This window comes from Solanum tuberosum, unplaced genomic scaffold (assembly GCF_000226075.1).
Source record: "Solanum tuberosum cultivar DM 1-3 516 R44 unplaced genomic scaffold, SolTub_3.0 scf00080, whole genome shotgun sequence".
Taxonomy (NCBI): domain Eukaryota; kingdom Viridiplantae; phylum Streptophyta; class Magnoliopsida; order Solanales; family Solanaceae; genus Solanum; species Solanum tuberosum.
Genome location: NW_006239007.1, coordinates 1,714,890 through 1,729,003, shown reverse-complemented (window position 1 = coordinate 1,729,003; position 14,114 = coordinate 1,714,890). Strand labels below are relative to the sequence as shown.

Here is a 14,114-nt window from a genome sequence, read left to right as displayed (position 1 = left end):
TTGGAGCCTTTTTTTTTTCTTAAAAAACGTTTGCAGCAAATTTCTCAAAAAAATAGGTACAAATGGGATTCGAACCCGCAACATCAGCCTTCTAAAGTTGCCCTCCTACCGTGGCACCACAAGCCGGTTTTGTTCACTAGGGTGACACGCTTTATAATTTATATAAATATTATATATATACCTATGTATATATAGAGTTTTCGTCGAAATTCGGGGGTGGCGTGGCACCCCATACCCCTTCATAGATCCGCCCCTGACTATGCTTGACGCCATGGAAGTAGAAGCTGCTGAAACCCTTTTAAGATTTGGGCAAAGAAATAATTATTGGTGTTTGCCTAAATCTTAAAAGGGTTTCTCTTTGCCCAAATCATTGATGTGTTTCTCTTTCCCCAAATAGTAGGTTTCCATATCAATCCCAAATAGAGATTTGTGTAGACACGTAATTTTTGATCGAACATAAAACTTTACACTTATTTATATTCCTTAAATATTTATTTTATGTTAAGTTAGATATTTTGATTTTTGTCTTATTTTAGTAAGTTTATTTTAAAAGATTTGAAAATAACAAAAAGAAAAGATATTTTAGTTTTAATAAATAAGCTAATATTTCTTAATTATCATTTATTATTAGTTACTTAATTTTGTTAGTTTAAACAATAATTGAATAATTTTTTTTGTTGTATATTAATTATTTAATAATAATAATCTAATAAACCCACCCCACACTTCCACTCCCTCACGTCTTCATCAACATTCCACACCCCACACGACACAACCCACTACTCCACTCCTATTTACATGCACACTACAACAACAAAAAGAGGACCCACCTGGAAAAAATCTATCCTATATATAGAACACACATACGCCAGAAAAAAAAAACACAGACATATGCACTAATCTTGGCAACACAATATATATGTCGTACTTTTGCACATTGTGATTGAGATCTGGAAGTCTATTTTCGCGGTTTCGAGCTCGTGCTTCTTATATGTAGTTCTTTCTTCTCGTGAAATAATTTTTACCAGAGATAACACTTTATTTTATTTTATTTTTGTATTAATTTTATACCATGATTGTGCAAGAATTGATTTCAATATATTAAAGTTGTTCAGATTTCGTATGTGTTTAATCTGTTAATATTCTTTAATGTTATAATATTTAAATATATGCGAACCTGTTATATCCTTAAGTTTAGAATAAAATTTGTATAATATGATAATTATTCATTGTATGCTAAAATGTATGATATTTATTTATTTTTATTGGGCGTGTGGATGCTATATTCTATTTTTATATAATAGTTGAGGTTTTGATAAGATACATTTCAAATTTTTGTGTTAACTGTTCTCCTGTACGTATGCTTATTAGTTTGTTTATGTGAATTATTATGGATAATTTTTTGGTATAATAATGGTTATTAGTAAGTGGTATAATTGACGTCAACTTGTATTAATTGTAGTTTGACTTACATTATTTCGCTGGGCACAATGGTGTGCTATATTTTTTGATGTATGATTTATTTGGTTTTGTTTTAATAATTAATTTGTTCATAAAAAATAAATAAATTAAATAGGGTATTAGTGTTTATTGACTTAGTGTTTATTGTATATGTCTAACTCCATAAGAATAAGGATGTTTCTTACGTAATAAATGTTCATAGTATAGTTTTATTTCACGATTATATAAAATTTGATTCCAAATTATGAAATTACTCAAATTTTAGATGTGTTTAATTTTGATTATAATGTTGAAATATGCTTGAACTTTTTATATCGTTAAATTTAGAATAAAACTTATATACTAGATGACTACTAATCACCAAGCTCATTTGAGGTTCATTACTTATATTATTCTTCATCATTGCTTATAAATTCTTTGGTAAATCAATATGAATAATTAAAAGTGTGATTGAAAGAATTAATAAAATTGGGTCATATTAAAAATAGGTAATTTATTGTTATTAAGGTTGAGTTCCAAGGAAAGGTACGTTTTGTCATATTTTATTCACGTTCTTTTTATGTCATTAAAGTGTTATGCATATCAATAATCATTGGTTGGCATTTTGTCTGATAGGAAAGAATCAATAGGAAGATAACTGAAATAGACTTAAAATGTAAAGAAAAATAAAAAAAAATAGGCCTAAAATGTTCAATATTTTATTATTTTTGGATAATTAAATACTTCCAACCTATTGAACAAAATAGAAAACTATTAGAATTCATTTAACGCCATACGTGCATAGTTTTTTTTTCTCTCTCTTTTAAAAAATAAAATTTGGTTTCAATAAAGAATGTGGCTACACATCTTATTTTTGAAACACTTAAAATAAATCTAAGGATGCAGTTACGCACCTTAGACAAATTATTTTAATAGTCAAAATTATTAAATTTAAACTAAAATTTGTAAATTGAGAATATTAGGTGATGCACTTGAGAGGGGAAGACAGTTATGTCTCTAAATGTCAAGAGCGAGAATGCAGTTATGCATCCGATTTAAGATCAATAAAATTCAACAATAAAAAAAAATACAAGCGAACCATGGTCTTAGACACAATTTATCCAAAAATAATTAAGATAAGTATAAGTCAATAAAAGCGGTCGTGCTAGAACCACGGGACTCGAGGGATGCCTAATACCTTCCCCTCGGTCAACAGAATTCCTTACCCGAATTTCTAGTTCGCAGACCAAAATAAAGAGTCATTTTCTTTTGATTAGGGATTAAAGAAAAGGTGACTTGGAACACCATAACTCAATTCCAAGTGACGGCTTTGAAAAAATAAAATAAAAATCTCTAAATCAATATCGTCACTTAAATTGGAAAAACCCTATCCATCGATCCAAAAAAGGGTGTGACAATTTGCTAATATTTTAATTTATTTTTTCCATTTTATTTCTTGTTATGAAAATCTGTGTAAATGAATTTGATTTTTAATGAGTTGAATATGAAATTATTGCTATCAAATGTGAGCTTTGTTCCAGTAGATATTATTTTTCGTGTCTTTCGGGTTTCTACATTTGAGTTCCAAAGTAGTGACAGATAAGGTCTGCATACACAATATTCTTTATAGAGTCACGAATGAAATTATACTAGGTAGGCTGATGCTGGTTGTGATAGTTTCAAAAGATTCTAAGAAAAATGTAAATTTATTTTTTTGAAATTTAGTTATATGTTGTTATTTATCTGTCTTGTATTTATGAAGTACACACATTTTTTGACAGGGAAAATACATAAGTACCCCCCAGCCTATGCCCAAAATCTATGAGACACACCTAACCTTTACTAAGGTACTATTACCACCCCGAACTTATTTTATATATAATTTTCTACCCCTTTTCGGCCTACGTGGCACTATCTTGTGGGTCCAACGCGTGTTGGCAATTTTTTCAAGGATAGTGCCACGTAGGCCGAAAAGGGGTAGAAAATTAATTAAAAAATAAATTCGAGAGTAATAGGACCTTAGTAAAAATTAGGTGTGTCTCAGGGATTTTGGGAATAGGCTGAGGGTACTTATGCATTTTCCCTTTTTGACATGATATTAATATTTCAATGGTTAGGGACATAGATATCAAACTGAGTTCATAAAGCGTAGTGCCTTTTCAGGTTTTTTATGGAATTTCAGTTTGATCAGAGAATGAGAGTGGAAGGTGGGTGGGGGTGTTTTATGAGTGGTGGAATGCACTTGTAAATGAGCATTGTTTTTTCCAATGTAGGCTATTGGTTTGACTTGGCCTACTAGTCAGTCAATTTAAAAGATCAGTTAGCAAATCGATGAGTTCATTAATTATTAATCATAGCTAGTAGATTCACAAATAGCATATGAATGAATATTATGGAGACTACCTTGGTAAGTAGGATTTCCTTCACGATGTGAGGGTTACACTGGATTTCATGTTATAGCTCGCATGGTCTTAGTGTCCGTTAACGGTAAATATCCCACAAAAACGAACTATGTTACCTTCAAAGGTTTTATGAAAGCTTTTATTTTATTTAAGGATACATTGATGTTGTTTATGACTTACGATTCTTTACAGGTTTTTACTCATGTTTTAGCTTGGTCATGCATATAATGTTTAAATCCTCACACGGTCATGTTTAAGTCTTTTAATGCATTTTCCCATAAATAGTACATTCCATTTACTAATGCATACTTGTGCCTATATTGTTTTATAATATGAGATCCGGTGTTTCTCCTTCCACTCGTGGCTAGCTTGGATTGCTAGTTTACTATTGGATTGGTGAGTCCTCATACTTCGAGGGCAAGGTCATGAAGACTCTTAGGACCCGTTTGACCATAGATTTTCCAAGTAATATTTGGGGGAAAATTTGGAAAATAGTGTTTGTCCATATAATTTGTCATTATTTGTCAAATATTTTTGGCAAATATCTCAAATTCCCAAATATTAGTTTTTTCTAGTATTTGGGCTAAATCTCATTATTCGGGATCTTTTAAAAATTGAAGTTTTATACCAAACCTTTATCTTTTACAAAAACTCCCTCTATAGTTGTTGTTGCGTTGTATTACATAATTTTCTACTTGAACACCAAAGTAGTGATGAAATATTCAGTTTAAAGTGATGATATGGTTGTTGATGAAAATGATTAACAATCGACTCAGAGTAACAAAGTTATGTGCTTTGTCTACTTCACGATATATGGAATGATGCTTGTTGCACTCACTCCAAACTACCACATTGCTCTAGTGTCATGGACACTACTTGTTATTTGTTGCAACGAAGATCCAATTGACTTGTAATACAAACTTATAGTTAGTTTTGATAGTTTTTAAAACTTATGGGTATAAATCATATATTTTTTTAAAAGTGAAATATGTTTCCCAAATACTATGGCCAAACACATGGTGAAATTTCACCCACCCAAATTTTCACCCAAATAATATTTGCCAAGAATATTTGGAAATCTATGGCCAAACTCTAGCTTATTGATTTTGTTGCTTTTCTTTGAAACGTTGTACGTGGTGTATGGTTTACGTCTCAACCACTCTTGTGTTGGTTTAGAATATCTTGTCAAGACATAGTTATGATTCCGCTTTTATGTTCTAAACTTTCTTTTATGATATAAGATGATTTTACATATTCTCTCTTTTGTTGTAGTTAATTATGCCTTATGTATGTCAAGTGTCTTGTGTAGGGCCTTCCGGGGTCTGATACACCATGTCACGTCTTGGGAATACTTTTGGTCGTAATAGGCTCATCCGTCAATTTAGGACTGATACCTTAAGTAAAAATCCCTAAGTTCTAGAACTACGTCTCATTGTAGGTTTTAAGGGGTCAATTGTCTGATCAGGCAGGTCATGCTCCTTAGTGCTTTGAACATTAGCTTATAGGATCCACATCATGTTCCATGACCCTACTCTAAACTTAGGAGAACCTGTAACCCCCTTACCCATACTTCCCCTCTCCCCCGGCCTCAACCAAAGATATGACCGCAGTCTAGCATCATTCTCAAGAGCCACTAGGGAGATGTGAACTAAAAAAGATGTAATGAAACATGAATCTACTAAACTATTGAATCAAGCAGAGAGTCTTAGGACCAATTAACGATAACAAAAATTTAAGAAGAGAAAATAATAATATAATAGGTAACAAAAGTAACTAGCTCTAGAAACAACAAGAATTATGCAATTTATGACTCTATGGATGAAAAGGCAGAGAGTCACATAGAGAAAAGTGAACAAGAGAAAAAGATACACATTAGTATACTAACATAACAAATTAGCAATTATACATGAATCATATATCGAAAAACTAAATCCGAAAAATATACAAAATTGGAATGATCTGAAAACCAAAAACTAAAGGTAACCTGAAGCAAATTTGGAAAATAATTTGGCCAGATAGAACCTAGAACTTGAAGAGGAGATTGTATGCACTTCAACGGAGAAAAAAAAATAATTCCAGCCAAATTTGTTGCTTCTTTATTGCTAGAATCTTGTTGTTTGTCGTTGGGCGGCAAGCCGATGGTGTCTTATGGGTAGAAAAAGGGGGAATTGAAAATGATCGTGAATTCGTTGGAGAAGTGTAGTGGCGTGTGTAACAGAGAAACCCTAGAAGATCGGTGACGAGGGAGAAAGATATTTTCTTTGAATTCACTAAGGGAGTGGAATTAAGATGCAAAAATGGGAATATATTGTTGCTCTATATATACAGAGAGGGAAAACAACTTATTACATATTTTCTCAATGTAAGGAAGGTTAACGTATTGATGCTTGAGGTACAAAATCTGGTAAGCAAGTTGTAATAAATAAAGTATTGTATCAAGCATCAACACGTAAACCTTCCTTATATTGAGAAAATATGTAATAAGTTGTTTTCCCTATATGTATATATGGAGGCAACAACACATTTCCAGTTTTGCATCTCAATTCCACTCCCTTTGTGAATTCAAAGAAAAGATTGTGCTCTCTTGTCACTGATCTTCTAAGGTTCCTCTGTTGCACACTCCACCACATTTCTCCGGTGAATGTGCCATCATTTTCAATTCCCCTTTGTTCTACCTATAGGCCACCATCGACTTGCCACCCAACGACAAACAACAAGATTCCAATGACCAAGAAGCAACAAATTGGCCGGAATTATTCTTTTTTCTCCGTTGAAGTACATATGATTTCCTCTTTAAGTTTCAGGTTCTATCTTACCAAATTATTTTCCAGATTTTCTTCTGGTTACCTTTAGTTTTTGGTTTTCAGATCTTTCCATTGTTGTATATTTTTCAGATCTAGTTTTTCGATATATGTGATCATGTATAATTGTTGATATGTTATGTTAGTATACTATTGTATATCTCTATCTCTTGTTCACTTTGCTCTATGTAACTCTTTGTTTCTTCATCCATAGTGTCATATATTTCATAATTCTTTGTGCCCTAAAGTCCCCCTCCCCCGGCCTCGAGGCACACTCCGTGTCCCGAGGTGCTTCCCACCCCTGACCTCGAGGCACACTCCGTTCCCCGAGGACCCCCCATCCCTCCCCCCGCCTTCGAGGCCCACTCCGTTCCCCGAGGACCCCCCATCCCTCCCCCCGCCTTCGAGGCCCACTCCGTTCCCCGAGGACCCCCCATCCCTCCCCCTGCTTCGAGGCACACTCCATACCTCGAGGACCCCCCACCCCTTCCTCGACCCTGTGGCATACGTCGTACCCCAAGGACCCCCCCATCCCTCCCCCCAGTCTCGAGGCACACTCCGTGTCCCGAGGTGCTTCCCACCCCTGACCTCGAGGCACACTCTGTACCCCGAGAACCCCCCATCCCTCGACGCACACTCCGTGCAACGAGGACCCCCCACCTCTCCACCTGTCCATGAGGCAAACTCTGTTCCTCGAGAACCCCCCACCCTCTCCGCAGCTTCGAGGCACACTCCATACCTCGAGGACCCCCCACCCCTTCCTCGACCTTGAGGCATACGTCGTACCCCAAGGACCCCCCCATCCCTCCCCCCGCCTTCGAGGCACACTCCGTACCTTGAGAACCCCGCCACCCCTCGAGGCACACTCTATGCCTGAGTCCCACTCCCCGCCCCCGGTCTCGAGGCAAACTCCTTTCCCTGTGGCCCCCTCCCCGCCCCCGGCCTCGAGGCACACTCTGTACCCCGAGAACCCCCCATCCCTCGACGCACACTCCGTGCAACGAGGACCCCCCACCCCTTCCTCGACCTTGAGGCATACGTCGTACCCCAAGGACCCCCCCATCCCTCCCCCCAGTCTCGAGGCACACTCCGTGTCCCGAGGTGCTTCCCACCCCTGACCTCGAGGCACACTCCAAGCAACGAGGACCCCCCACCCCTTCCTCGACCTTGAGGCATACGTCGTACCCCAAGGACCCCCCCATCCCTCCCCCCGCCTTCGAGGCCCACTCCGTTCCCCGAGGAACCCTCACCCCTCAAGGCACACTCCATTCCCCAAGGACTCGCCCCCACCTCTCGGCCTCAAGGCACACTCCGTTCCCCGAGGACCCCCCATCCCTCCCCCTGCTTCGAGGCACACTCCATACCTCGAGGACCCCCCACCCCTTCCTCGACCCTGTGGCATACGTCGTACCCCAAGGACCCCCCCATCCCTCCCCCCGCCTTCGAGGCCCACTCCGTTCCCCGAGGACCCCCCATCCCTCCCCCTGCTTCGAGGCACACTCCATACCTCGAGGACCCCCCACCCCTTCCTCGACCTTGAGGCATACGTCGTACCCCAAGGACCCCCCCATCCCTCCCCCTGCTTCGAGGCACACTCCATACCTCGAGGACCCCCCACCCCTTCCTCGACCTTGAGGCATACGTCGTACCCCAAGGACCCCCCCATCCCTCCCCCCGCCTTCGAGGCCCACTCCGTTCCCCGAGGACCCCCCATCCCTCCCCCCGCCTTCGAGGCACACTCCGTACCTTGAGAACCCCGCCACCCCTCGAGGCACACTCCGTGTCCCGAGGTGCTTCCCACCCCTGACCTCGAGGCACACTCTGTGCTCTGAGGTTCCCCCAACCCCTGGCCTCGAGGTACACTTTATTCCCCGAGGAACCCCTACCCCTCCCTTCAGCCTCGAGGAACACGTCGTTCCCCGAGGACACCACCCCCCACCCATCGACCTCGAGGCACACTCCAAGCAACGAGGACCCCCCACCCCTTCCTCGACCCTGTGGCATACGTCGTACCCCAAGGACCCCCCCATCCCTCCCCCCGCCTTCGAGGCACACTCCGTACCTTGAGAACCCCGCCACCCCTCGAGGCACACTCTATGCCTGAGTCCCACTCCCCGCCCCCGGTCTCGAGGCAAACTCCATTCCCTGAGGGCCCCTCCCCGCCTCCATCCTCAAGGCACACTTCGTGCCATAAGGCCCCCATCCCCGCCCCCCGGCCTCGAGGCACTCTCTGTTGGGTAGATTCATAACAAAAAGAAGACAAAAACAAAAACAGAGTTGGGTAGAGAGTAATTCAAAACTTTCACAATGGTGAACCAAGGGGTCTCGTTTTATCCTATCAATCTTGATCCTCTGCATGTACATGGTTCTGAGTATTATCAAGAAGTTTCACAAATTAATCAAGAAAAATGAGATGAGGAAAGGAACACTTATAAAAATCAAGGAACGAGCGCAATCAAACTAAAAAAATCAACTGATCATGCTAGGTAAAAGGGATCAATGAATTAAAATGAAGACACAACCACCCCTCTGCTTAGCTTCTTTTTGATTCAAGCTCCTTGCAGATAAAACTCAGGAATGGGAAAATAATAGAGCTACTTAAGGAAAATAACTTATAACAACTGTTTCATACTATTCTAAGCAGTAAAAGGAGAGAAAAGTATATTTTTTGCCTCTTAACTCGCAATCTAAAATATAAATGAGAAAAGGATTTTGGGGATATAGCAGGCCAATCAAATGAAGAATGATGAGTTGCATGTACAAAACAAGAAGCATGCACTCATAAGAACTATTAAGAAGTAACTGAATGATTCAAACTACATATGCATCATATCTCGTAAGTGCAACATAATTTGGAGTCCCACAAGTGGTATAGTCGGCCCTGACTCCCTGTTAGAGATTTGAGTAAATTGCCCAAAGTCGGAAACTTTTAAGTTCCCTTGGAAATCAAGAAGCAAATTTTCAGGTGGGGGAACATGGAGCAATAGTTAAAAAATTAAGATAGATAATGTTCACAGCAGATTTACCAATCAGCAATTGCAAAACTTCAGATCTCAGTGGTATTGCTGTGACAGTGAGCAAACGCATCAATGAGTTGTTGAAAGTTTTTTGGGGAGGCGAGGTGTAGGCTATGTTTGAAGCAAAGCAAAATTCTATGTTTCAAGCTAAATGATCCATAAGCAATAAAAACAAGAGAGAGCTAACCACCAGGTATGATATACCGAATTCCCCATTCCTACGAGTTAATTTTGAGGTTACATATAAATTATTCAATTAATCAATCAATCACTTATATAATAGTAATGGAAATGGATATGTTTGCAAAGGTGAGGAGAGTGAGTAGCAGGTGGGAGATAGAATAAAATAGGGTTTATGGATTGATACAGCGGACAAAATTCTTCTAAGGGTACACTTGCTATTAATCCAAATTGTAACAGGGTTTGGAAAGGTAGTAGCCGTTAGGAAATAAGGAAGAAGTAAGAATAGAATCTCTGCAGTAATTCAACGATCTCAGTTCCACACAACCTGATTCCAGAAGGATAACAAATGCAGATAGTTATACTAACTCTAGACCAGCTCTTTGGCTGATAATAAATAGAAAGGTTTAATTCACTATGAAAAAAATGATAATAAATCAACCAGATTAATGAAGGAAAACTATAATCGCATCGAATGAAATCAAAAAGCCATAGCAGCACTGAGAGACATAGGCACGTACTTGGTTACAAAGTCACTAACATCTTGAAGACTTCTTAGATCAGGCACTTGATGGTTTTGCACAAATTTCCTGATTCAGCGAGAAACACCCACTGGCTGTAATCTGATAGAGTAGTGCCATCAATAAGATTTGTTTCTTTGTCGTAATTAAGTAATACAATCCTTTGGCATGAAGAGAACTTGACCTGCAATGTGTAACAATTTTCCATTAACAACTGGTGAAACAAACTGTGGCTAGAATAGAAATTTATGTATGGTTCTCACTCACTGTATTTATGTCAATGGCAGGAAAAATGTTCTGGAATATAAACGTAGTGAGCTTTAGGTGTTCTTCCCTTGTCCCAAAACCAGATAGCACAATCTGCAAGCATAATTCTGGAGCTCAGCTGACCAGGCAGAGAAAAAAAGATAATGCTAAGACAAGACAACCAACTTTATAAAATGCCAACATGAGTATGTTCTTATAGGTGCATCTACATGTCAGGAAGTGTGAAGTAGTCATGTAAGATTCAGCAGAAAAGATTACCAACGGTGGGTTCTTGAAATGATCCAAAGGGCATCTTGGACGGAGTTGAGATTGAACAATCTCAGCAGCCAACGAATATTTATGTATTTTAAATGTTAAAGTTGGACAGTGTTTCATTTTGGCAACCCTCAAGTATGATGCAGAGTCAGTTTCTGCAATATGAGGAAATGTGTGACCATCAAACCATTAGCAAGACTCATAAAATCTTTGAGATTATTTCGATTTGATTCCTGAAATTAAATTAACGAAACATTATTTGGTCAAGAGATATGAAAAATACAGACAACAGATGTATATTGTAATATACAGAACCACAGAGGTAAAGATAAATATATAGCAGAAAATATATTCATGTTTCTAGCTTATGTCACAAGACAAAATCAGGCATTGCTGCGAAAAGCTACAGAGCTCATAAGTCGAGGAAACAAAAAGAAGCGAGAAGTACTGAAAAGATCAGTCCTGCCAATGAACGTTCCATTTGATCATTTCTGCTTTTTTTTTCAAATAGCAGGAATTCAGCAACCAGGAGAATAACAGGCATAATATCTAGTCCACAAGTTAAATGGAAAAAAGCTAAAACATTGTACTAGTAACAAAACACACACCCTTTCCTTTTCCAATTAAACAAACTCCTACTTGACTCTCTCCGCAATGTTCAAAGGCATTGAAGAGAAATCATCTCTTCGCAAGTTCACATATCACAGTGCAGAAAAAGATGTCTAACCCGTTCATATTGTGGGGTCCAGCCCCATTAGTCAAATTGTTGGTTTATTCAACATTTGCTGCCATTATTCAATTAAAGTTATTCAACAATTGCTGCATGCAATTGTCAATGGTTGGCAGCAAAAGTTGAGAAACATATCGGTGGATGTTGAAACTGTGCTGTTGATTTCTTCTATAAAAGGAGCTCTTCAGCTCCTCATTTGATACACCAATTCACAGAGAGAGTAAAAAATTTAGAGAGCTGTGAGGTTTCCATAGGCTATACAAGAAAAATAGTCTGTGAAGAAAAATAGAGTGTGAGCGATATTTTAGTAAGGTATATCATTGGATTCGTGAGGAAGTGGAAAGTGAATCATTTCACGTCAAAAAGATCCACACAAGTGAAAATCCTGCAGATATGCTGACCAAGACGATACCGAAAGACAAGTTCGAGTTATGCAAAGAACTTGTGGGTATGAGCTCTCTCTAAAGAAGATGAAGATACCTCCTTCCAGTGAATGGGACTGGAGGGGGAGATTTGTGGGGTCCAGCCCCATTAGTCAAATTGTTGGTTTATTCAACATTTGCTGCCATTATTCAATTAAAGTTATTCAACAATTGCTGCATGCAATTGTCAATGGTTGGCAGCAAAAGTTGAGAAACATATCGGTGGATGTTGAAACTGTGTTGTTGATTTCTTCTATAAAAGGAGCTCTTCAGCTCCTCATTTGATACACCAATTCACAGAGAGAGTAAAAAATTTAGAGAGCTGTGAGGTTTCCATAGGCTATACAAGAAAAATAGTCTGTGAAGAAAAATAGAGTGTGAGCGATATTTTAGTAAGGTGGAAACCAAAAGAGTGTTATTCCTTTTGAGTGTGTGGTAGTCATTTTGAGTATTGTACTCGTGACTACAGTGTAAAATTCCTTACTATAGTAATATCAGTTGCTCCTCTTGGCCCGTGGTTTTTCCCTTATTTAGAAGGGTTTCCACGTAAAATTCTTGGTGTCATTATTTCCCATTTTTATTTTCCATTACTTTTTACCATATATATTTTTGTGCTTGTCCGTGTTTTCCCAACACATATAACAGAAAAAAATAACTTATAACAACTGTTTCATACTATTCTAAGCAGTATTAGGAGAGAAAAGTACATATTTGCCTCTTAGCTCGCAATCTAAAGTATAAATGAGAAAAAGGTTTAGGGAGGATAGCAGGCCAATCAAATGAAGAATGACGGGTTGCATGTACAAAACAAGAAGAATGCACTCATAAGAACTATTGATTAAATTATGAGTAACAGGAGAGAGTTGACCACCAGGCATCATATACCAAATTCCCCATTCCTACGAGTTGATTAAATTATTCAATTAACCAATCAATCAATTAAGCCCCCAACCCAAAGTCAGAGGTTAAATACGAAAAATGGGAAAAAGTACCCTAATTCAGTGGTTAATACACAAATTTTCAGGCTGGAACAATAGTTAAAAGGTTAAGATATTCCAATCAGCGATCTTGGTTATAAACACCCTTGTTGTGACAGTGAGCAATTGCAAGCTATAATCTTCAAGCAAAGCAAAATTCTATGTTTCAAGGTAAATGATCCATAAACTGATAAACCAAATTCCCATTAGTACGAGTTGATTTCGATGTTACATATAAATTATTCAAATAATCAATCAATCAACTAATCCCCTAACCCTAAGTCAGAGGAAAAAGTACCTGAATACGAGCAGTGGCATCCGGACAGGAATCAAGAAGCATACCAACGTCTCTACTCATTTACCTCACAACCACCTCCCTCTTGTTTCTCAGCAATTTTATTCATCTTCGCCATTGTCTGTTGCATACATACACACAAAAAACCTTGATTTCTTTTATCCAAGGAGAATTAAAATTGAGAGGGGAATTGGGAAATTCACCATTTTAGAGAAATTGAAGGTTCTGCAAAAGAGAGAAAGACCCATGAGAAGAGCGTGTGTGAGAATATTCGGTAGTGAAGAAGAGAACAGAGTTTTGTAAGTTGTAACGGTCCTTTGGGGTGAAAAAAAAATGTGATTATTAGAATAATTTTAAAATGGATGACGTGGCGGTCTTTATGTGGCATTCTACCGTTTGTATATAACAGATAAACAGTGGTCTTTGGGCCTAACTAATAGTACTAATTTAACAAAATATAATCTACTAACTAACTAATACTAATTTAACAAAATATTTGAGTGAAACAAAATCTTTTTTGAGACGATTTTTGAATATTCATAAAATATACTAATTATATACATATTTGATATTTGAGTGGCGTATGCAGGACTTTTTGCAAGCAGTTTTCCAAAAAGTAAAATAAAAAATATTTAAACTTTTTTTCAATAAATTTTTATTTTGAAAATAATCTCATTAGAAATAATAGTGTTAAATATTTTATATAAATATATATATAGAATATCAAAAGAAGAAAAGAAAAATATCAGTAAACAATTATTTATTTATTTAATTTTTATTTTCATTTTTTTTATCAGTAAACAATTA

The 14,114-nt window shown here is 37.9% G+C and overlaps 1 protein-coding gene across 3 annotated transcripts; it reads right to left on the bottom strand.

Moving 5' to 3' along the window:
• Positions 1-8,868: 8,868 nt before the first annotated feature.
• On the bottom strand, positions 8,869-13,596 carry LOC102589872 (peter Pan-like protein). Of its 3 annotated transcripts, XR_001473374.1 has the most exons (5): positions 13,511-13,596; positions 13,311-13,428; positions 10,887-11,116; positions 10,629-10,721; positions 8,869-10,545 (listed from the first exon to the last, which is right to left on the bottom strand). XR_001473374.1 is itself a non-coding variant. In XM_015308400.1 (4 exons), the coding sequence occupies exons 2-4, from the start codon at positions 11,001-11,003 to the stop codon at positions 10,396-10,398; spliced, it is 360 nt and encodes a 119-aa protein (XP_015163886.1). In that variant the 5' UTR covers positions 11,004-11,116; positions 13,311-13,596; the 3' UTR covers positions 8,869-10,395. The 3 variants fall into 3 exon arrangements, 2 of the variants coding, with proteins under 2 accessions (XP_015163886.1, XP_015163887.1); XM_015308400.1 differs by having other exon boundaries at positions 13,311-13,596; XM_015308401.1 differs by having other exon boundaries at positions 10,887-11,038; positions 13,311-13,596.
• Between the last annotated feature and the right edge of the window lie 518 nt (positions 13,597-14,114).